Below are 22,508 nucleotides of genomic sequence, written 5' to 3' on the forward strand. Positions count from 1 at the left end.
AAATTTATTTGTATATTTTTATCTACGAGATAAAATAGATTGTAAAGAAAAGTGAAGATTGATAAGGGAACAAAGGATATCTTATCAAGATCTCGCAATTGCAATTTCGCTGCATTCTCCGGGGATTAGTAATGCGATGATAATCGAGAGCTCAATGCATTTATTCATTCATTTGTACGTTTATCGTTTCCTTTTACGCAAAATCGTGTATGTGTATATGCGTGCGGTTAACGAGCTCCAGATCGCGGACGCCAGTTCTTCGGGGTGTGGCTTTATGCTATCGTGCGTTTTGTCGTGCACACCCGCGGCATCAACGATAGATTCTTCCAAAAAATTATTCCATTAGAGTAATTATCCGGCCTCGAGACTTCTTTACGGGCAGGTAATAACGGTCACGAAACGATCGCGGGGGTGATAATGGGACGCGATAAATCGACCGTACGCTCACCCTCTCGCTCCGAAAGACGTCATCTGCGGTGGTCATTCACGTTGTTTTGTATCGCTACAGCTGTCGCAAAGTCATCATCGCGATATCCCCGTGTACGGTAATTAACTCGATTAGCCGATCGACGAGGTTGCGAGCAAATTAAACGACCTTCTGGTAGGCGCGCGACAATTAATTTCTTATCAATCTGCATCTTTTATTGGGGTAATTTAGGTTACGTATAGAAATGGTCTTTAGGATAGCATATCGTAAGATTTTTTTAATATCGATGATTTACAAAAAGAGACGCTTGGAATTATTCTTTTTATAAATTTTAACGATTTTCAGATAAATTGATGTAATTCGTTAAAGTTAATATTTTTGAAACTATAATATTATTTGAATAATTATTTACCCAAAATAATTTGAACGTTTTATTTCTACTTTTATTAGATTTTAAGATGAAAAAGTTATTATTTGAAAGAGTTTGACATTGATATCAATTGTTATCATATAAAAATTACTCTCAATTAATGCTGTGATATATTTCATTTCTGCGAAAAAGATGTTAGTGTTCACATGCTACTATTTCACTGTTATTAATCAGAGGTAATCGCGATATAAGAATACAAAAAAAAAAAAAAAAAACTTATTGGTCTCGGCAAATTTTGTGAATTCAGTGATGTAATCTGATCGTCACTTACGGGCCCTTAAAAGGACGCGAGTTCCAAGTCCGTTGTCATCCCCTTACGTGTTAAATTACTTTGGGACACGATACGATAGGAAAATAGGAGAGGGGAGGGGAGGCGTGTTGCCGCGAGAGGAGACTGCAACTCGACTCCGGATTGCCGGCGACAATGAGCTGGTAAACTTTCGATCCCCGACAAACACGATTTCGATATGCTTTTAAAAAGCAGAAAATCTCTTCAAAAAGAAGTAATACGACGAGGGTCAAGCTAATCGGTGCACACACGCCACGCTTAAAAAAAAAATGCAGCTTCGGATAATAAGCTTTAGACAAATCAAGAAATATCAGAGCATCTTTTATGCATTTTAAATCATTGTCATTTCAAGTTGTTTTTAAATGCGCGAGTGACAATTGTTGTTTTCTTTTTATAATATTTCAAATTCTTTTAATAGCCTAAATTTTTTAATTTTTTTTTCCTGATTCCTACATCAATATACTTGTAAATAGTAATTATTTCATTTTAATATACTTTCGATAATGATTTGTTATTATTTTGCTATCTTTTTTTAGCTTATGTTATTTTTATATTATCTTATTATTTCTAATATTACAATTTTACATATAAAAATTATTACGAATGCTCTGTAATAGCTTTGCGGCCACAAAAATTTAATTGAATTTATTTCCAAGAATGATCTGCGCTGCTCAATCATTAAAGAATGAGCTGATTGAATGTGATAAAAATTTCTTAAGCAGTTCTTAATCTAATTTTATAATCAATACTTAATATTTTGAAAAATTAAATAATAATTGATTTCTGAATTTTATGTATATATATATATATATATATATATATATATCTTTCTTTTTGTATCTGCATAGTTTCGATATGTTTCTATAACGAGACGTTCGTTTCCCTTTTTTTGTATTGCAGCATGACGCCCGGATATACGTATGTATAGTTTTTTGCTATCGGTTCTCCGTTTACGAACAACAAAAGGTCTTGCGAAAATGTTTGTCGATAGTCTCCCTGTGGAAATACATTTTTGTGTACGGTCGTCTCTTTGTGCGCAGCCATTAGATTTGACGCAATCTTGGAAATGGATCAGACTTACACGATGCAACAAACTTTGAAAATCTTGTTACTTAAAAGAATTTTTGTTGCTCTTTTTCAATCTTAATATAATATATTATCATAGATTTTTATTTAGAAATAAAATATTTTGTTTAAGTAAAATAAAAATAATTAAGGTATAATAACAATTTCTCTCTTTTACTTGCACCTAAAAAAGGTGTTAACGGAATCACATTTTTTTTGCTAAAAAAGAATTTGTATCTTATTGTTTTAGAGAAGAATTTGTGTCATTTTTAATGCATATCTATAAATACATTCTTATAAATATAACATATTTTATATTTTCTAGGATATTTACTGAACACCTATAGAATGTCACGCAATATGTGTATTCAGTCATTCAATATTCAAGAGATATCACACAATGAATATCTCCCAAATATTCATTTCCTAGGTGATTACATTGTAAACGTAATCATATAGAGCGCACGTGTAAAACAATCGCGGAAATAGATAAACGCAACGCTGGATAAATGTCCTCGATACAAACAATTCCCTCTGGTCCATGAAAGATCACTGCGTGCGGATGTTGCGAGCAGGACATTTAGAAAAAGAAGTCGATAAAGCTGTAAATGCTGTGCGAGAAATATAGAGGCAGACGAAAAGAGAGAGAGAGAGAGAGAGAGAGAGAGAGGGAGGGAAAGAGAGAGAGTTCATAAATGAAAGGCAGATCAGAGAGATCAGAAGCTAGCAAAGAAAGGTGCGAAGGTGCGATGGCGCGAGAGCGTTGATTGAAGTGCACGTACTTACGCGCGTGTACTTACTCGGATACACTGCCACCGCATACGGATGTGCAACGCGATGCGGAATGTAGGTGATGCAGGTGCATTGTCGTCGCTCCTCCCTCGTGGTCGCGCTGCCAGCTTCGTCGTTTCAACGTGCGTCGTGCTTGAATGCGCGTATGCATGCGTCAAATGCGTGCTGTCGCGCTCTGAAACGCTTGATGCTCCACTCTTGTCAAGAGTGGAGCACGTGAAAAATACCACACAACGCGTAATTATTATACTACATTTTTGATTATGCAATGGAGTATTATAAGTGACAGATGTCTAACGAATATGTTTGCATTTTTTTTATATCCAAATTTCTTGCAATATCCAAATTTTTGAATGTAATATATTTATTATTGTAAAAAAAATTGTTACATAAATCTGTCATTATTGGTATAAAAAGACAAAGAATAAAAATGATATTGTATATAATGAAATGTGAAATGTCTATGTATTGCAAGAGAATTGGATATTTATTGGATAATAAATATCCAAAAAATATATTATATATTCACCAAAAATCTGTGTTATGCCTATCTTTTGCATCAAATTCTCATTGTTAATTTCTGAGTATTCCATTTCTGATGATTCTACCTGATGATTGTAAAATTAAGATTTTTTAAAATGCGATTGATCAAATTTGTAGGAATTAATTTATACGTTGCTTGATTTAAATTTAATTTTTTCTTAAATATTGTTTTGCAAATTATTCATAATTTGCCGATTTAAAGAAATTCAAAGAAGAAACCTTATACTAATTGATTATAAATTAATGACTGCCAGAAATTGAATGATTAAACTGAAGACATTATTATCTGATATAAATTCTGACAGAAAAAATTTAAAGATTCTTAACTTTGAGAGAGAATTGATCTACATTTTTCCTCCTTGCATTTATCCGTGAAAAGTTTAAAAAATTCAATTCTTTATAACGGAAAAGTTCTTTTTTCAATGATAATTTTTTTGTTTGTTTCACGAGTTTATCTATACTACGTGATCGCATTCCGTGTAGACAGCATAGACGACGATGTAAATATGGATCAATAGGTTTCATTAACCGACGCACTTTTCGTTTTTCGTTCGCGACTCCATCAAAGAATCGCCTGTCGATTTTATTTTGAAAACGGAATGTTGCATTTTCGTTTTATGTCGATTTGTTTACGATACGGCCCCTTATAAAGCCGCGCAACACAATTAATTTTAACTTGGGATTCATTTGGATTCGGGATTTTTATGTGAACGCCGCCGGTGCGTTCCATTGTTCCATTTTTTTTTTGGCGGACGCCACAGCAAAAGTGCAATTTAAGCGATATTTGTACTTTTTATTCGAGCCTGTTCGTCGGAATATAGACGAATGTCGAATTTACGTACGTACGCTTCGCAAACGAGACTGATGATCTGACAATCGCGATCTAACTGTTCAATGTTGATCTTGAATGAAGGAAATATGAACGACGTGCATTGTATGGTTCAACGATCATTATTTAGCGATTACGAAACGATCGGCTGTACAATAATTTAAGATCTCGGATCATAAATATCCGTATAAAACACGGTATGGCGAACCTTCTTCTTAATTGACGTCTATAGATAGGTGATATACAATGTGAGAGAGGCGATATTTTTTCGTAGCTCTACCGTTTTGTTTAATAAAATTATTCGTTTAAATACTTATCACAACATGTGGAATATATCGTAGGAACCCTGCCTGTGTGTGTGTGTGTCTTATCGTGCGTATCTGTATGTGTGTATGTGTGTGTATACGTATGTGAGTGTATGTTCAATTTTACAACCACAGCGAATCTCAATTTATACATCAGGATATTGGAACCAATGTAATTTTAGCGAGTTCAAATTTCCGTAGACACGCGAAAACAATCTCCGTGTTTATACGCGACAATGGAAACGCAACGCACGCATTTTTCGATATTTCTCTTTTTCTTATTGAAAATTGAACTCACCGAGTCTAATCCCTGGATTACATTAACGCAGCAGCTCCCGGTCACGGGCTCGTAGCGTCTCCCTCGGCGCTCAAAATTACATAAACGCAAATTTACATTTTGCGCAAAGACTATTTACAGGGAAACAATTAGAGAAACGAGCACAATTCGATAAACAATTAAAATATCGGATGTCGTACAATCGCACGCGGGACGACTCGAAAATTTTATTCTCGCATCCGCGCCAATTGTCTCTCTCGCGCGCATCTCACGGCCACAAGTCGCTTTCTCTCTATCGCTATTATTATTCTATCTAACAGAGATCCCAAATATCAAATCGAAGGAGAGAAATTTAATTTTAAATTCTTCGATCGCGGTAATATAGCGTGAAATTTTGCATCCCGTGTATGTGCAGTACACAAGCAAATTGAAAGCGATAACTTACACGGCGCGATATTATTACATCAGCGACGAACCGGAAGAGAAACCATACGAGATCGCGGCCAACTTTCGTCGCCCGTGGCTTGAGGAGGGGAGTACGAAATCATTATAATCACAGTTCAATTCTCTGCACAATTGCGCGGACTAGCATAATATCTCTGGCACTCGGTATAAAAGGCATAAGTCAAAATGTCTTGTTTTTCCGAAAGAAAATTTATCTATTTACTGTAAAACGCGAAATATTATCCAATATCAATTATAAATCCAATATCCAATATTAGTTATAATTATCGATATAATATTTTTATGATAATATCATAATAGTGCAATGTTTTATAAATTTAGTACATTTTTTTTTAATAATTTCTCTCAAGATAAACAAAATCGTGTGTGCTGAAACTTAGCCTCTTTATCAAGCACCAAAAATAATTTTATTAAATAATTTGTAAAAGATTTATACTCTTTTCTAGATAACAATAGAAGATGGAGATATGAGAGTATAAGCTTATGCTTAGAAAATGTAGAGTTTCAATTTATTGAATTTTTATTCCGATAAAATATATTATTTATTGCTATGAGATGCCACAGAAAGAGAATTAAATCATTATCATCGGGATATACATTTATCTCAAAGTAGAGAGTACAATTTCAGCATTAAAGATTTTATATAATTAAATTTTATTGTAGCTTGCCCAAAATCTCTACATTCCCCGCTTATACTCACATTTATCCACATCGCCCATATTAGAAAACCGTTCGATTTTCATCGCTCTCGATTACCGCCGAGGGGACAGCTGTACCGTGCGTCCGCGATGTTGCGGGATCGGTTAAAGGATGCCGCGAGGTCCGTATCGCGTGTGTTGATCTTACTCGTCGATCAGCCTGATGGCGCGACTTAGACAAGAACTCGTCGTCGTGGCCGCATCGTTGACGGAGATCGTTTCGTTCAGCATCGTCGTCTTCCTTAGCAGATGCACGCTACCCTCGTAAGTCGTCGGACGGTGTTATTGCGAGGACGTCCGCGGTGGTTGGCCGTTGGGCGGCGGGGGAGGTGGGGGTGGCGGTTGCGGGTGCACCTGGTGAGACAGGAGACTGTGCGCCTGAACGTGGGCCGCCGCCGGATGGTGATGGTGATGCTGATGGTGATGGGAGTAGAAGATGGGCTGCGCCGTGGTGGGCGCGCACGAGGTGCCGACGCCGACGCCGACACCGACGCCGACGCCCACGCCGACACCGACCGAGTGCGACAAGGCGGAGGTCGCGCCGACCGATGACGGCGGCGGTGGACCCGGTGGTCCGGGCGCCGTCACCGATACGGAGACGCCGGCGGACGTGGCGGTGCCGGCCGACGCCTCGTGATACAGAATCGGCACCCTGACCAACCTTTGAGTGGCATGAGCCATATTCGCCGCCTCCAGCTCGGCGGCCAGCTGCCGTTTCCACTTGTTCCGTCGATTTTGGAACCAGATCTTCACCTGGGTCTCGGTGAGCCTGAGCGAAGCGGCGAGACCGGCTCGCTCCGACGACGAAAGGTAACGCTTCATGTCGAACGTACTCTCCAACTGGAACACCTGCGACCTGGAGAATACAGTCCTAGTCTTCTTCTTGCGCTTTATGCTGTTCGATTCACGACCGTCCACGCCGACTTGCACGTTGTTTTGGCCGCCGTTGTTGTTGCCGTTACCGCCGCCACTATTGCCACCACCACCGCCACTCGCCGAAGTACCGTGAAGACTCGTCGAAGTGGATTCGCCTTCGCCGTCGGCGTCTGCACAATCGTCCGCTTCACCGAGATCGTCGTGGACCTCGTCACCGCTCGACGGACTTCTCGCACGGTGCAAACGATCGTCGCCGTTGTCGTCGTCGAGCTCGTCTGCGCAAAAAAAAAGTTATACGCGTCTTGAGTTCCATCACTGTGTAGTTTCTCTCATTATATGTATTTGTAATACGGCCCGCGCGAGCTGCGTATTTATTTCGCATTGTAATTGAATATATGCAAGACACACATTGCGTATTGATCGTATTGTAATCGTTAATGAGAGAGAGAGAGAGAGAGAGAGAGAGAGATAAACGCGTTAATCGCCCTTCTTTTTAAATATGATCTGCATGCATCAATCAATCTGGCGAGATCGCTTTGGATTTACAAATTCTCTCACGCGCGCTCCGATAAATCGCTATTATACAATTTCTCTATCCATATTGAATATTTAATTAATTAATAGAACGCTAATTAATATTCTATTAATCCATTTTGACATAATTGCTGCGTATTGAATTGCATATGTAAATGCAGATACATCATTCGATGATATTATTTATATGACATACGCATATTTGTATATAAAATACTGCCGCCGCATCTTCTTTTAAAGTACATCGTGATAGAAAAGAATTATAACAATTTATAACAATTACTTGTAACAATTTTGTCAATTCCCTCTGTGTAAATATTGTATTTTCTATATATGTTTCTTAATTAACATCCAATACTTTATGACATAAATCAAATATTTCATCAATCTTTTTTTGCAAAAAATTTTTTCTATTAGAAATTTTTTGGTGATTAAATTTCTCTAAATTAAATTATCGATATTAAATTAATTATCGATATTTAATTATAATACCAATTTTTATTACCGATATATCGTTAATTAAATTTTTCTAAAAATTATGTACTAATCCTTTTAATGGGGAGAAAGGGAGAGAGAGAATATATTGTTAGAATAATACAAAATATAACGTCATTTGAAAATATATTGAGATCGGAGATCATTTTGATATTGATGATAATGTCATTAATGCGCGTGATGGTTTTAATTCTTTCTTTCTACAAATAATTGTTGTGGGAGATAAAAAAGTCGGCTCTGAAACTAGATACGATTCTTTTTTATTCAATAATTTGATATTTGTTAGGAGAGATATATAATCGAGCGAAATATATTTTTAAAAATACATGTTTTCCAGTTTTTCTTATTCGTTGAGTGAGCGCCATTATTGAAACAATATCTGTTAAGAAAATCTCTTGATTTATTTCATGCATATATGTATTTTAAAATATTGTCTCAATTTTCCTATACTTTTTATAATCAAATTATATCTATCTATTTTAAATAATAATAAATAGATTTTTAGCAATTTTTGAAGAATTAAAATCAACATTGTTATATTATTATTGTATCGTTAAAGAATTTAACGTTATAACGTGGGGATGCTCTATCAAGTGGAATGAGCGATCGTATAAATGTGTCCGTAGGTGCGGATAGTAACTATCTAACAATAAGTGCTTAGACAAGGTGGCAGAAGCAAAACGATTGGCGGGTAAGGCGATCGACGTTGGTTTGTCGTGGTGGAAGCCGTGGAAGCCTTACACGTATTTGTATACGCGAAGAGATATACAGATAGATATACGCTTGCTCGTCTCTATATGACGCATGTAGACAATATATCTGTATATCTATGAGAGGTCTCGTCTTAACCACCTCGTTTCTTTCGTTTCTTTTCACCTTTCCTTTGCCATTTTGCGTCTCTGTAAATTATGGTAGCTTTTAAAACTTTGAATCGTCCATACGTTTTAATCTCTTTTAAATACGACAATTAATTTAATTTAATTTAATTTAATTTAGAATTTTTTTTAATATTAAAGACATTTTATTAAGCACAAAAATATAAAATACTTTGCATTTTAATTTTTTTATATATTTCGCTTAATCAAGTTTCGAGGGAAGAGATATGTCTCACAATGCACACTCTTCTTCCGATTGTATTTTCTCTTGGATTATCTTAAATAAGCCGTCTCGATCTGCTTGCAGGTACGCAGGGATGGATAGAAGGAAATCGAACTTACCTCGCTGCGGGAAAGATGCGGACGCGGGACTGACGCGGCTGAGGGTGCCGACCACGTCGCTCGGCGAAGGATGCTCGAGCGTCTGAAGGCTGTGCGTCGGCCTCCACGGAAATGGCCAACCGGCGCCGCCGAGGAGGACGCCGCGGATACCGTCGGCGTCGACGATATCCGGCGACTGGCCGGCGACCTGCACGGCGTTACTAAGAGCGGACGATGCCGCGGCGGCCAGTCGTGAATGATGCTGATGTTGCTGCTGCTGATGCTGATGGAGATGCTGCAACGTCGACGGGTAGAACAGGCCGCCGATGCCGACCGGGTATCGGCTCGCTATCAATCTACGACAAGATGACGCATGTGATGTTTCACTGATGTACACAGTACAGCATAGAGAGATCTATCAGTGATTGAAAGAGTTAACAGGAAGCGAGGTTCTTCGTAATAAAAATATGGAAGGTTTAAACTATAGCTTTTGGAAACAGATTTTGTTTTTAATAAGAGATGTTTAGTTGATCAATTTTTTTTTCTTAGCTAAGAGGTAGATAGCTTTGACGTTACAAGGAATTAAAAAAATTTCTGCTTTTAAATATATTTATTGAATTAAATATCGAATGAAACGTTCTTATTTGTTTAAATATTCAAGAAGGCTTTATTTTCTCAGAGATTTAATTTCAAGAGATTTTTTTTTTATTATTGAGGTATGTAATGTTGAATATTAGAATCTCTTTAATTCGTGAAAAATACGATTATTAACATTTAGATCGTGATTTTTGGAATATTAACATTTAGAGATAATTTTTTAATGATTATAATATGTAATTATCGATTGCAGAGACTTATTGTTAGACTATATCATGTTCAATTTAATGCATAACATTCGCATTATTATATTAGATTAATATGACATGAACGCGAAGAATAATATTCTTACATCAAAAGATCAAGTAATTAAATAATTAAATGTCAAGAGTTGAAGGTATTAGACAAGATAGCTTGCGAAGTCAACGAACTTCATATCATCGTTCATTATCATCGACGCATAATCATAAAAAAAGATTAACTGACTGCCATGAATATACACGAATTTCGACTTTATTTTCGAAAAAGATCACGAACGCGGTTATCACTATAAATACGAAGAAAATTTGTGTCTGTGTTTATTCGAGTAATTCGAACATGAGTTTATACGTGGATAGTATACCGTTGTTCGCATAGCCGGCGGCCATTACTCCCTTGGATTTACTCAACCGCTCGGGAGAAAGCAAAGTTCTCTACTGTCAGAATATTTGGAAACGGTGTTTGCGCCGCAACAATGGCTAGACGTGCTACGGATAAACGCTCGACTGGCTATTAAGAGGAAAAATCCGCTTAGAGCAAGAAGCTCTCGAAGAGAGATCGTTGCGTTAACCGGAAGGTTTATTATACCTGCGTCGCGGGCCCTTCCAGTAGCGAGTCTAATGGTGGGACCTTATGCGCGAAAGAAACTTTAATTAAATAATTCTTTCAATTATAAAAGCAGTTTTCACATATTAGTCTTGAAAAATGTACAAATTCTACCTCGATAATATGATACGATATAACCAGGGTACGATAAAGAACAATGAAAAATTTCGTGAAATTTTGCAATTCGTGGTCAGGGTCTTTAGATCGTTTATCGACAAATCCGTCACTGGGTCTTCACGGCCAGTTGTTCTCCGGCTTTCGACGACTTAACAAGACTCGCTTAACAAGGACACTCTCGTTTTTTCCCAATCATTACTTCCGATCGCGACTAAGCGCCGTTGTTGCAGCTGCACGCGCCGTGGAAACTTAATGCGAGGAGTAACACCGATTTGCGGCGACGATTCGGATAAAAATATAGACAGGCAAAGCAGGCAGGATCGGCCGGTAGGGCCGGTTGGTTAGGCATGTGGGCCGAGGAGGCTTCGGAAGCCCTAGTACTTTCCCGTATTCCTCTTCCTCGCTTCTCCCCGGCAGTCTGTCTGTGACGAGCGATCTGATCTCGTTTCGATACGCGCTCGTCTCGCGAAAACGTATTTGACATTGTTCGCGTAGCGCTTTGCACCTAGTATCGCTTAACCAACGATGTAGGTCCCTGTTCATGGAGTAACGGATAGGTTAAACAATTTGTTCGCTTTAATAGAATATTAAAGCGACACCAGTTTAATTGGTTAAATTTATTTTCCAAGTCTATTTTGCAATTTATTTAGCAATATTCTTCATCTTTAAATGATGTAATACTTGCTCTTAACTTTTATAAAACGATATTAATGATGTTGCCTAATTTAAGAATTCGATATCAGAAAAAAAATGTCTTTATATAAAATTCGAAAAGAATATTATTGTTTTTCTTTCTCTCTTAGATATCAGCGTACTTTTCTTGTTACCTCGAAACGCTCTTGAGCCAATTAAATCTGCAATATAAATGTATTCGAAAAGTTTTCTTTGCTAAAAAGAATTTTTAATAAAATGCATTTTTCTTCATCTTCGATAAATTAATTGAGTATTGAATTCTTTTTTAAGCAATTATCTCCTTGTATTAACTCGAATAAGCTTGTGACTTGATGTCTCTTCAATAAAACTTAACACGCATCGATTGTTTATTATAGAGTCGAGAGTGTCACTCCGGGTGATATAACAACAGCTATGACGACGCAACTACCTGGGATCGGAGCGGAGAAGAAATTAAGAGAGATTCTCCCTAAGAGAATTCTTCAGCGAGAGAGAGAGAGAGAGATCCTCGGCATCTCTTTCTTACTCCTCCCTCCTTTCTTGGCATCGGAACGAGATATCGAGGTCCTCGAGAGGGCTTCGCATGGCTAACGGGAGAAGAGAGACGACGGTCCGGGGCACACAAATGCCGCGTAAAAGATAAAGGAAATCTGACAACCGCCTGTTTGTAAGCATTCAGGGACCCTTCCCTGAAGAAGCAGGTATAAACACCAAACACTCGGATCTCTCTCGGCGAAGAGATCCTCCACCTTTTATTGTCTAATTCCGCAGGACTTACATCCTGGACGAGCACTCGGCGGCTCGTCGGTTTACGAGTTCTTTTTCCGTAGGTAGATACTTAAGGTACTCTTCAGCGATACCTCTCTCGAGTGAGCTCTCTCGATTCAGGTCATCGAGCATGCACTTGACTCACACGTCTCGCTTCTGATTTCTATTTCTCTCTTTCCGCCGATGATCTCTCAAGTACGATGATTGTATTTGCGCGTTGACATTTAATTCTCACAATCAGCTGATAATATTCATTTTTCTCTTATGTAATCTCTAAGTTTTGTAATAATATCTTTTAATAAGTTTTCTTTGAGTAATTGTAAGCACAATGATTTTCTTATCATTTATTCATTTACAAGTTGGAGCAAAATTTTAAAAAAGAAATGGCATTAGCCTTTTCATGTATATCATAATTGCGTTTAATCTCTTAGATATAATATACTTTGATAATGAAACTATAAAAATTACTTTTTATGAAAGTAAAAGTTACTTGAATTAATTAAAGAATACATTTTTTTATTCGTGTATACTATTTTAAAATTATTAATTTTATTTTCTAAAGTTTAGCTATTAAATTATTTACTACTAAGAATTTTTTTTTGACTGGGAGAAATTTTTATTTTAAATATATATATATATATATATATATATATATATATATAAATAATTATATCTTTTATATTTATATATTATTTTTTTTATTCTGTGCACATTTTTGATATTAGCAATGTGCTTTCATTGAAAATTTCCGTTAAAGTTTACCCTCCGCGTCTTCAATAACGTGTTATACCGCTTGCTTGTATTGATTATTATTCTGCTTTTGCTTGCGTTCAGTGAGTAAGTGCCATTCTCAAATATAAACTCTTTATGCCGTTAACGATCGCTCGTAACACGATACGTTTCGTCGTGTATCGTTACACGAGGGATAGTTAAGAGCGTAGCGAAGAAAGAGAAGTCGATCGCGTTCACTAGCGAAAGTGCGCCTAAAGCGGTTTGCAATCTGTATGCTCAACATCACTCGCGTATGCAATCATTACTCTATGCCTTAGAGAAAAGGGAATAAAAACAAAAAAAAAATGACAGAAAAAAGCAGATTATTGGGATATTAGCAAGAAAAGAAATAGAGGGATGATAATTTATATTTGTTAAAATTAATATCTGAAGAATGTTAAAAAGTGAACTATATTATATTTATATAATAATTTTTTTAATCTGATTGTTTTCTTTCGCTTATACATGCGTATGATGGCACGTCGTGTTACATGACAAAATCTATCGTTACACAGACATCGGGATGACCCGACAACGATTTTATTGGCTTTCAAAGCGTTCGACTAAATCCGCTAGTTGGCTTCATTGCGTTCTAACTTGCAATAGATAAAACAGAGAATTTCCTTTCATCTTTATGTCAGAGATAACTTCAACCTGTGATGCATATTCTAGAGAAAATTTTACAATCACAGAAATATCTGTTAACCGGAATTCTTTCTGTCAAAGAATTGCTTTACAAGAATTACTTTAAAAATAATATTAGAGGTATGATGAGAATAATAATGCAAATTATGTTAAAAATATTTATATCGAAAACCACGAAATTATATATTTTTTTGACTCGTCATATGGTGGTCGCGTTTCCTTGTACAATTTTTTAATCGAGAGACCATTTTGTGGATGAATCAGTGTCGGATGAAACGGAGAGAATTGTATCTCGCCGCAATTACGATCCGCGGTCCACAACCACCGCCGTCGCTCGCATCATCCCGCATTTGTTCTCAACGTCGAAACATCCATATCGTTCGCGAATAGGCGATCATACACAATAGGCTTTATCGTATCTTCCTTTGAAACTTGTAGCGCGATTCCACCCTAATTAACGAATCATTCATCAGCACTGTAATTAACGAGGCAGTCTCTGTCGCGGATTATCAGACGGATCCTTTCCGTTCGCGGCGCTATCGCGCCTGCGGTAATATTTCTGAATATAAGCTCTTGCAAAATTGCGACGAGCAAAAAATATTTTTGCTATACTCGAATCAGCTTTTGCGAATCCGCACCGTATAGGAATTGAAAACGCGACAAGAGCAAATACACGCGTGCAATTATTAATTCGTAAAATGTTTACGCGCGATGTGCAAATTCAGTAATTTTTTTTAGATAAAAACGTAGTATTTTGATTAAAATACAAAAACTCAAATTTCTTTAATTTTTGCAATTTTTTTGAATTAACTCGGAGTCGATGGAATCTCTACTAAAATGTGCATCTATGTATCAATCCTCGAGCAGCGAGAAGCACATTTAAGTCTTAAGTCTCGCACTTTAAGGAGTCGGATGTTCTCGGAGATGCGATTGTTACGATTTCATAAAGCTCGTGTATATATATATATATATATATATATATATATATATATATATATATATATCGGGCGTATCTCTCTCCCGCGTGTAAATCTCTGCTCGCGTACTTATTCCTGCGGAGAAATATTATTATTTGATCAATCATAAGTAGGAGGATGGAGGCTGTGTGCCGAGATCTCATAGCTCCTCTCATTCCTCTCTCCACGACCTTGGCGAGCGAGGATCTCAGAGGCTGGCGTAGAGCGACGATTTAATAATAAATTGGCTCTAGAACTTGCGCACTTCCTCCCGGAAGAGAGAAGTAAGGGCTGCTGGCTTTTCGGCTAAATGGGCCGCGGGATAGGTGCCCGTTTCTCGAGGGAATCTTAGGCTTCTTAACCTTGGACTATACACGGTGGTACGGTGTTTCATCCCGCATTCATTATGCATGCTCAACGCCTAATTGATTTTTTACTCTCCCCCTCTTGCGGGGGGGGATATCCTATCGGTATCTCGACGCGCGCGTTTTAGCCGCGTGACGGGAATTACAGGGAAATTTTGTTGGCAGTTGCTGGCAACGTTAATTAGCGTGCTTGCGAAATATGCTCGCGATCTACGCATACATCGTCCGCACGCGTACACGTACGTGCATATTGTGTGAACGCGCGATCATCGTGTAATTCTACGCTGCCGCGCGAATTTTTGTCGAATTGTATTTAAACGTACAAATGGAAACGTTCGAATAGAATATATATATATATATATATATATATATATATATATATATTTATTTATTTGTAATTTTATGGCTTAGCGCGGTTATTATAAGCAAGACGCGTCTCTTTTGTTCCTTATTATGCAATCGCGGAAATGAAAATTTGCATTTGCGAGTGACTCGGTGCGCTTTTACCCAAACAAGAAAAAAGTCGATTGTATTTTTCGATATATGGCATTACATCGTCAATGTATAATAAGCATCTCTTTTACAGCTAGTTTATTTAGTTAAGAAAAATTAATACTTGAATTTATAATTTTTTATAGACCTGATAAAAACAAGGCTATTTACTCATGAATAATTTACGAGGAGGACTCTGCTAACCATAAAGATGCTGTTTATAATCGTGATGAGTGCCAAAATATCGTTCTTTTGGGGAAAAATTAAAATTAGTTATACGCCTTTGGCGAAAATCTCTTTAAGTTTACCATTTATCAGTCGCGATATGTTTGTTTGCGTGAAGGGTTCCATTCGGCGAAGCTTTTCTCGTTGACTGAAGTGTGCCCCAACAGTGCATGCGAGTGGAACTTAATCAAATGGTAAACGGGTGGAAAACAAGCAATAACGTAGCGCCGTGGCGGCGGTAGCCAAGCATGGCGAGAACGTGGAGAAAGGGCGACGAGAGCGAGGGTGGAGGGAGAGGAGAGAGGAAGGAGGAGGTGGGGGAGGGAGGAAAAAGACAGGCCGTCAATCGGGAGGGGGTGTAAATCTGATAAAATCATCTCGAACCCTCGAGTCTCTCTTGCCCCTTTGCGGCGCACGGTGCCGCGCTCGGATTCCTCGTAGATATATCCGATAGCAGCGCGGGGGTTCCTCCTAAGTAACGTAAGTAATGTAAGAGGGTGGGTTGCTACGGTTGTTATTAAATGAGACAGCCTAATAGGCCCATTACGGACCCCTTTTCTTCTCGCCGGTCCATTCCCACATAATATAATCCTCACCGCACGCGCTCGCTCGTTGCCACTGTCCCTTAAGGTCTCGCCACCCCCTTCCCCCTCCCTCCCTCGCCCCCTTTCCCCAATATGTCACGTATCTTGATCTGGAGTGAGCTCACGCCTGCGAAAATCTTTGGTCCAAACGGCTCGCGCGAAAAACGGTCCCCCGGATACATCCCTTTCTAACCCGTAATCCAGGTTGACGTGCGCGGATATTGCCGTTGGAACAGGATGTCCCGCATCAACCGAGTCAAAATATTTCAGGCTTCCTCGACGAATCTAAGGAGGTTTAATTTTCTTTTCGTGAAAATGTCGAATAAGGGTGCTCATTATTAATCGCAACTTAGTAATTTTCTATTTTGAACTTCTTAAGCAACTGAGCAACCAAGTCTTAATAAAGATCCTGTTATAAAACAAGGATGATGGAATCAATTAAAAAGGAGAATTGTTATTATTTCTAGGATATTAACTCATAGAGTATTGAAACATAATAAATGTATTTATTAAATTTTCATTTTTATATGATTAAGGAAAATTAAATTTGTCAATACTGAAGGAAAGAGTGTAATTTTTTAACACTGTACATATATACATGTATAGGTATCTGTTCCAGTCAATTTTGAAAATACGATTATAATATTACGTATTTCAAATATTAAAGTTTCCTGCACTTTTATTAAATGAACATTGCAAACGTTTATAATTTAGTTAGCTTAGTTGCTAATACGGAAGAGAGAGAGAGAGAGAGAGAGAGAGAGAGAGAGAGAGAGCGAGAGAGAGATGTATTGCGTGCATTCGCACACACGTGCGCATAAAATTATGCCGACAATGACGGTGAAGCAATGGATATTAATCCGTCGCAATGGTATTGTCGAATCTCTCGGGTGTCAAAGTTTCGCGAATACGTATTTTTATCGTTAAAACATTAGCGCGCGCGCCGCGGAGTTTCCTAATTGCCTGGGGAGGGCGCGGTCTTAATTTATTCAACAATTCTGCCAATTACGCGAGCGGCGAATATGAATAACGACGTTGTTACGAATTAATTAATCATTAGTAAGTATTAGCAACTCCATTTGCTGACACTTTTGCATTAATATTAAATGGTGATGGCCATTGAATTAGCCCTTAAACGATGGCATTTAATTGTTGAAATGCTTTTCTTTTATTTCTGTTTAATTTTTTTTTCTTTTTTTTTTTTTTATTAAAGAACCTCTTAGAGAAATGTGTTTTAGTTGTATGTTATAAATAATTAACTATCGACGTATGCGCTCGTATTTTACTCGGCTGACAGACATATCGTTCTACACGAAATGAATGACGATCGCCAATCAGTACAAAGGTTCGAATTTCGGCCAGTTATTCTGACGCTATCAACCAATAAAACCGAAGGTCACATTGCCGCATCAACAGAATTTAATATAAAGGTATTGTGTATATATATTTATATCATATACATATATATATATATATATATATATGTGTGTGTGTGTGTGTGTGTGTGTGTGTGTGTGTGTGTGTGTGTGTGTGTGTGTGTGCGTGTGTGTGTGTGTGTGTGTGTGTGTGTGTATATATACGTTGTATGCAAATAAACGACGCGCGCGCGATACACGTGTTTGCGATGCAAAGTGCTCTTGCCTTGTTAGTAAAAAGCATTATTATTACGAAAACGTTACGCATGCCGTTTCGTATTTTGCGACACGCTTGCGTAGCGCTTGTTTTCTGTGGAAATAAAAAACGTCGTTCGCGCGGGAATAATGCAAAGCTCCATTACAGCTAATCGTTTTTAAGGTAAATCTAAGACTGAATTTTTTTTTAGAAATACGGCTTTCACGGTTTCCTTACTATATTATATGATTATATCACACACATTTACAGAAATGTCACAGATTTTTTGTCAACTTTTCTTGGGGTATTTAAAGTTAAAATGAAAAATAAACAATTGATCGTTTTGATAATATTTGAGATAGCTTCTCTAAGCATCCAATAATTGAATAAAAATCGAAAAAATAGAAAAGAATTAAGAAGATCGTGAAAAGGAAAAGGAGTTGCATTTAAAATGCACTTTGCCTCAGCAGAATTTAAACGAGATAGAAATATCAAGCTAAAGCAATGTTAAAAATTAAAGCGGGAAAGAGAGATGATAGTATGCAATTTTTTTTTTTGTTATGGAAAGCAGACTTTAAAAGAACTACATTCTCGAGTGAAAGTGCATGACATCCGTTACGTCCTATATATATTGGCTATGTATCTTACTTTTCAGAACGAGACATGTAAAATTCATTGACGTATCATCTAACCCTTGTATTCACAGTTTAAGAATATCTTTCTGTCATGTTTAAATAATGTAGAGCGAACAGTCATACGTGTTGTGTCAGTTCTTTATATATACTTTCGTAGACGTTACGTTAGATAGAGTTATGCTATGTCAAACTTATAGATTTTCGGATAACAGTAGTAGATATGTGCGAGTTGACGCGCATTTAATGATCTATAGAAATTATAGCACTTTTTGAAAATATGATCGATAACAATATCGATATCATCTATTTTTTTTTTATTTATTCGCGATATGTTTAGAGTAAACTATTTTTAGAGTAATTTAGAGTAAACTATTTTATAGTAAACTAATTTTACAGTAAACTATTTTATAGTAAACTATTTTTCACATAATATAAAGACACGAATTAAATGTGTCAATTTAATGATGAAATTTCAATAATTAAAAGTCTTTTTTATACGACTTCCTTTCGCGATTGTAAGACCTTATCTTTCAACTCATAGAAGTTTTCACCTATCCACGGATCTATCCATCTCATCAAATTTCCAAGAGTTAGAGACAGAGATACATATCACCTATGTAATTTTGGAATTTCCATATGAAAAGTGAACTCGTGCGATAAGATTAACTCCGTACCGGTTGCGCTACGGACGCTGTCGCTAAGGGAATTCACGAAGATGGGAAATTGAGTCCAAGGCCACGTACCTTGATAGCATCGCGAGGTCTGCTGACGCTTGGTGTCCCAATAGTGGATTGGCGGAAGCGTCGCCGGGCGGCGAGAAGGTCGCAGCTGGACTGGTAGCACTGGTAGCACATCCGATACCGATACTCGCGGAATTCGCCCTTGGCTCCAAGCCGGCGTGACCGGTCGCGGGGATGCCGCGCTGGCCGCCGGACAGCCTCAGGGACGTCGGCGAGGACGAGACTCTGCCGGGGCTGCCGCAGGACGGCGGGAGAATCCTCTGCGAGTTTTGCGAGTTCGTCGGCGGTAGTGGCGACGTCCTGTCGACGTCCGACGATTGTCTCTCCCCGGAACCCGTGGACGTTGTCGAATCGACGGGCGGCGATTCCGGTCTGCCGAGGATGCTGGAGATACTGAAGGACGTGTACTGGGGATTGCAGGCGGGCCTGAGCGCCGGCTTGCTGACCGAGTCGAAGCTGAAGGAGTGATGGTGATTGTTCAGGCCGCAGCCGGACTTGCCGTTCTTCTCCTGCAACAGCAGCTCCGCCGGCGTGGAACTGCTCCTGGAGCCCTCCAGTTCTAGATCCTCCTCCGACACGACCGACACCTCAATCTCCGTCTCGCCGGACATCCTACGTGCCTGTCCACCCGAAAAGATCTGTTGCTGCGGCAGTTCTTGCGCGGCTAGCCCAGCTAGCCCCGATACGATTCTTCAAACGAAGTCTCGTTCCTGCTCGTAGCCACGCGTCGTTGACGGTTTCTCGATTCTCGGAGCAAACCGTCGACCGGTCGACGGTTAAGCGTAGTCCGTCGCCTCGCGCGACGCGATCCGCCGGCGGCTGTCCTCCTCGGATAATCGCATATCAGGATGACACACACACACACGCACACGCACGCACACACACACACACAGGTACGTACAGCGCGTTGATCGTGGCTCAGATGACGAGGCTGCCGCTCGTTAGTAGTAGATGATGCGCGGTCGTCGCCAGGACGTTCTCGCGCGTCGTCGTGGATCGCAGACGGATCGCTCGATCGCGCGACATTCGTAAGCGATACCCTGGACGACAGGATGATAGGAGACAAGACACTTGGAGGGCCCACCCTTCGTCCTCTCCCCCTATCGTCCTATCCGCCACGTCCTATCGCACCCCCTCTTCTCTATCTTTACCACTATCTCTCTCTCTATCTTTTGCTCTCTCTCTCTCTCTCTCTCTCTCTCTCTCTCTCTCTCTCCTGCTTCACCACCACTCCTATCAGGCACCAGCCTGATACGTAACCTTCTTCCTCTCCTTTTCTCCTGCCGCGTTCTCTTTCGTTTACCCGCAGCGCGCGTAAAGCGTTTCTCGCGCTTGTAGCACCGAGGCCAAGGTGCACTATCCGCGCCGTCACTTTCTTCGAGTTACTTCCACTGATCGTCGAACACTCGTCACAAACCGGCGGCGTCGTATCGGCCCGTCATCGCGGGGAGACTCATCGTCGCACATCCCTTCTCCATCTGGCCGATCGAGAACGCGATCGTTCGCAAATCGACGTCGTGAAATGCGGAAGGAGCTTACACGTACATCGAATCGGCGTCAGTTCGACGCGGTAAGAGGTTCACGGTACCCGCGGCGAACGCGACGGCGACGGCAGCGGCGACGCGTTCGCGTCGGAATTTCGGCTCGCGCGACGTAACGTTAGAGCGTCGGCGCGCGCTGACAGCAGCGTTCGGCCGCGTTAGAAAGAGAGCAGTAGACACGAGTACCCTCGTGTCCTGTGATACGCTTCGCGGCGCGGAGTGACGAGCCGCGGCGGATGAGCGCACTGTGTGCTGCGCGCTATTAAGGGTAGGAAAACGCCGGAGAAACCGCAGGTCACACGGATGAGGAGAGGCTCGCTCATACACACACACACACACACACACGCACACACATACACATACCGTACTCGTGTGTCCGTTTGCGAGAGGGTAGGAGAAATTGCGGGGAGAAGTGCGGGAGCTGAGGAAAGGGAGGGAGAACGGTGGCGGGAAGTAAGACAGAGAGAAAGAGCGCTTCAGAGTCACGCTTCGAGAGTCACGGGGGTAGTTATTGCGCGCCGCGCGATAGCTAGACTGCGGGGTGAAGCGCCGTTTGTTAGAACGGGGCGAGTGGATAAATTAGAGGGTGTCAGAGGGAGACGGAATGAGGGAGCACGCTGATGGTACCGGGATGGGGGAGGGGGAAGACGACAGAGGGGGATGACGAGCGAGCGAACGAGCGAGCGAGCGAGCGCGGAGGACGGCTAAGCTGCAAGTTGTCGGAAGGGGTTGCTGTTGGTGCTGGTTGGGGTAGGTAGGTAGGTGGCGGGGCGGAGCCTACGGCTTTACGGGGGTTGGTTTTGCGGACTCCTCATAGGACGGAGATGCGATCGATGACTCGCGCCGCGCACGACTACCCGCCGGGATAACCCTCGCCGCGGACCAATCGCGTCGGTCGCGCCGTCCTTAACTCGAAAGATACTCGCCCTCGACGCTTTCGCGCTCGTAACGCGAACCCACGTCGACGGGGTGGTTATAAGTGAGACGACGGGGTGAGTGAGAGCGGCAGTGGGAGGGAGAAAGGGTAGGATACGACGATGTGGGGGTAAACACACAACGTCGGTGGCGGTAGCCGTGCCACGCCGTGTTACTTATCCATTATAACACTCCAAGATCTTGATTTAAGCCTGCAGCCAGTGGTGAGCTTTTAACCAATTAGCCTTTATAGCCTACCCTTCCGCCCTCCCGCTTTCCGCCAACCCCCTCCCCCCTCTCCTTCCCGCCTTTCCAGCTCGCATCGTCGAGTCTCTTCCTACCCGTGTGGCCGCCGTTGGTGTATCTATACTTATACCAACGTCCTCGTCCACAACCGCACGATATGCCTACCTAATCTACCGGCTCTCCCTTCCTCCTTGCTCTCGTTCTCTCTCTCTCTCTCTCTCTCTTGCACTCTCTTTCTTCTCTCATCTCTCTCTCATTTGGATCTTCTCGCTCTTTCTTTTTCTGAGAATCTCTATTTCTCCCTCCTTTGTGCCTTTTCGTTATGTTACCCACATGCATTACACACATCGATGTATTAGCGCGTCGCATTCAAGCGACGTGCAAGCACATTAAATGCATCCGCGTCCGGAAGATGCACGTGCGACGATCGGACGCTCGTCTCTCTCTCTCTCTCTCGTCCGGGTAAATTGAAAGTACTCGTGCGGGAGCTTAAATACGCGTCAAGGCGACGCAAATTAAGAATGAACTACGCGAACGATTCGG

The 22,508-nt window shown here is 40.3% G+C and overlaps 1 protein-coding gene across 1 annotated transcript; it reads right to left on the minus strand.

The window, feature by feature from the left end:
• Nucleotides 1-6,402: 6,402 nt before the first annotated feature.
• Nucleotides 6,403-20,789, minus strand: LOC126856371 (homeobox protein Hmx). The gene is made up of 3 exons (XM_050604821.1): nucleotides 19,267-20,789; nucleotides 9,243-9,577; nucleotides 6,403-7,271 (listed from the first exon to the last, which is right to left on the minus strand). Exons 1-3 carry the CDS (start codon nucleotides 19,872-19,874, stop codon nucleotides 6,403-6,405), a joined length of 1,812 nt encoding a protein of 603 aa, XP_050460778.1. The 5' UTR covers nucleotides 19,875-20,789.
• Between the last annotated feature and the right edge of the window lie 1,719 nt (nucleotides 20,790-22,508).

The sequence above is a fragment of the Cataglyphis hispanica genome, chromosome 18 (genome assembly GCF_021464435.1).
Source record: "Cataglyphis hispanica isolate Lineage 1 chromosome 18, ULB_Chis1_1.0, whole genome shotgun sequence".
In the NCBI taxonomy this organism is placed as follows: Eukaryota; Metazoa; Arthropoda; class Insecta; order Hymenoptera; family Formicidae; genus Cataglyphis; species Cataglyphis hispanica.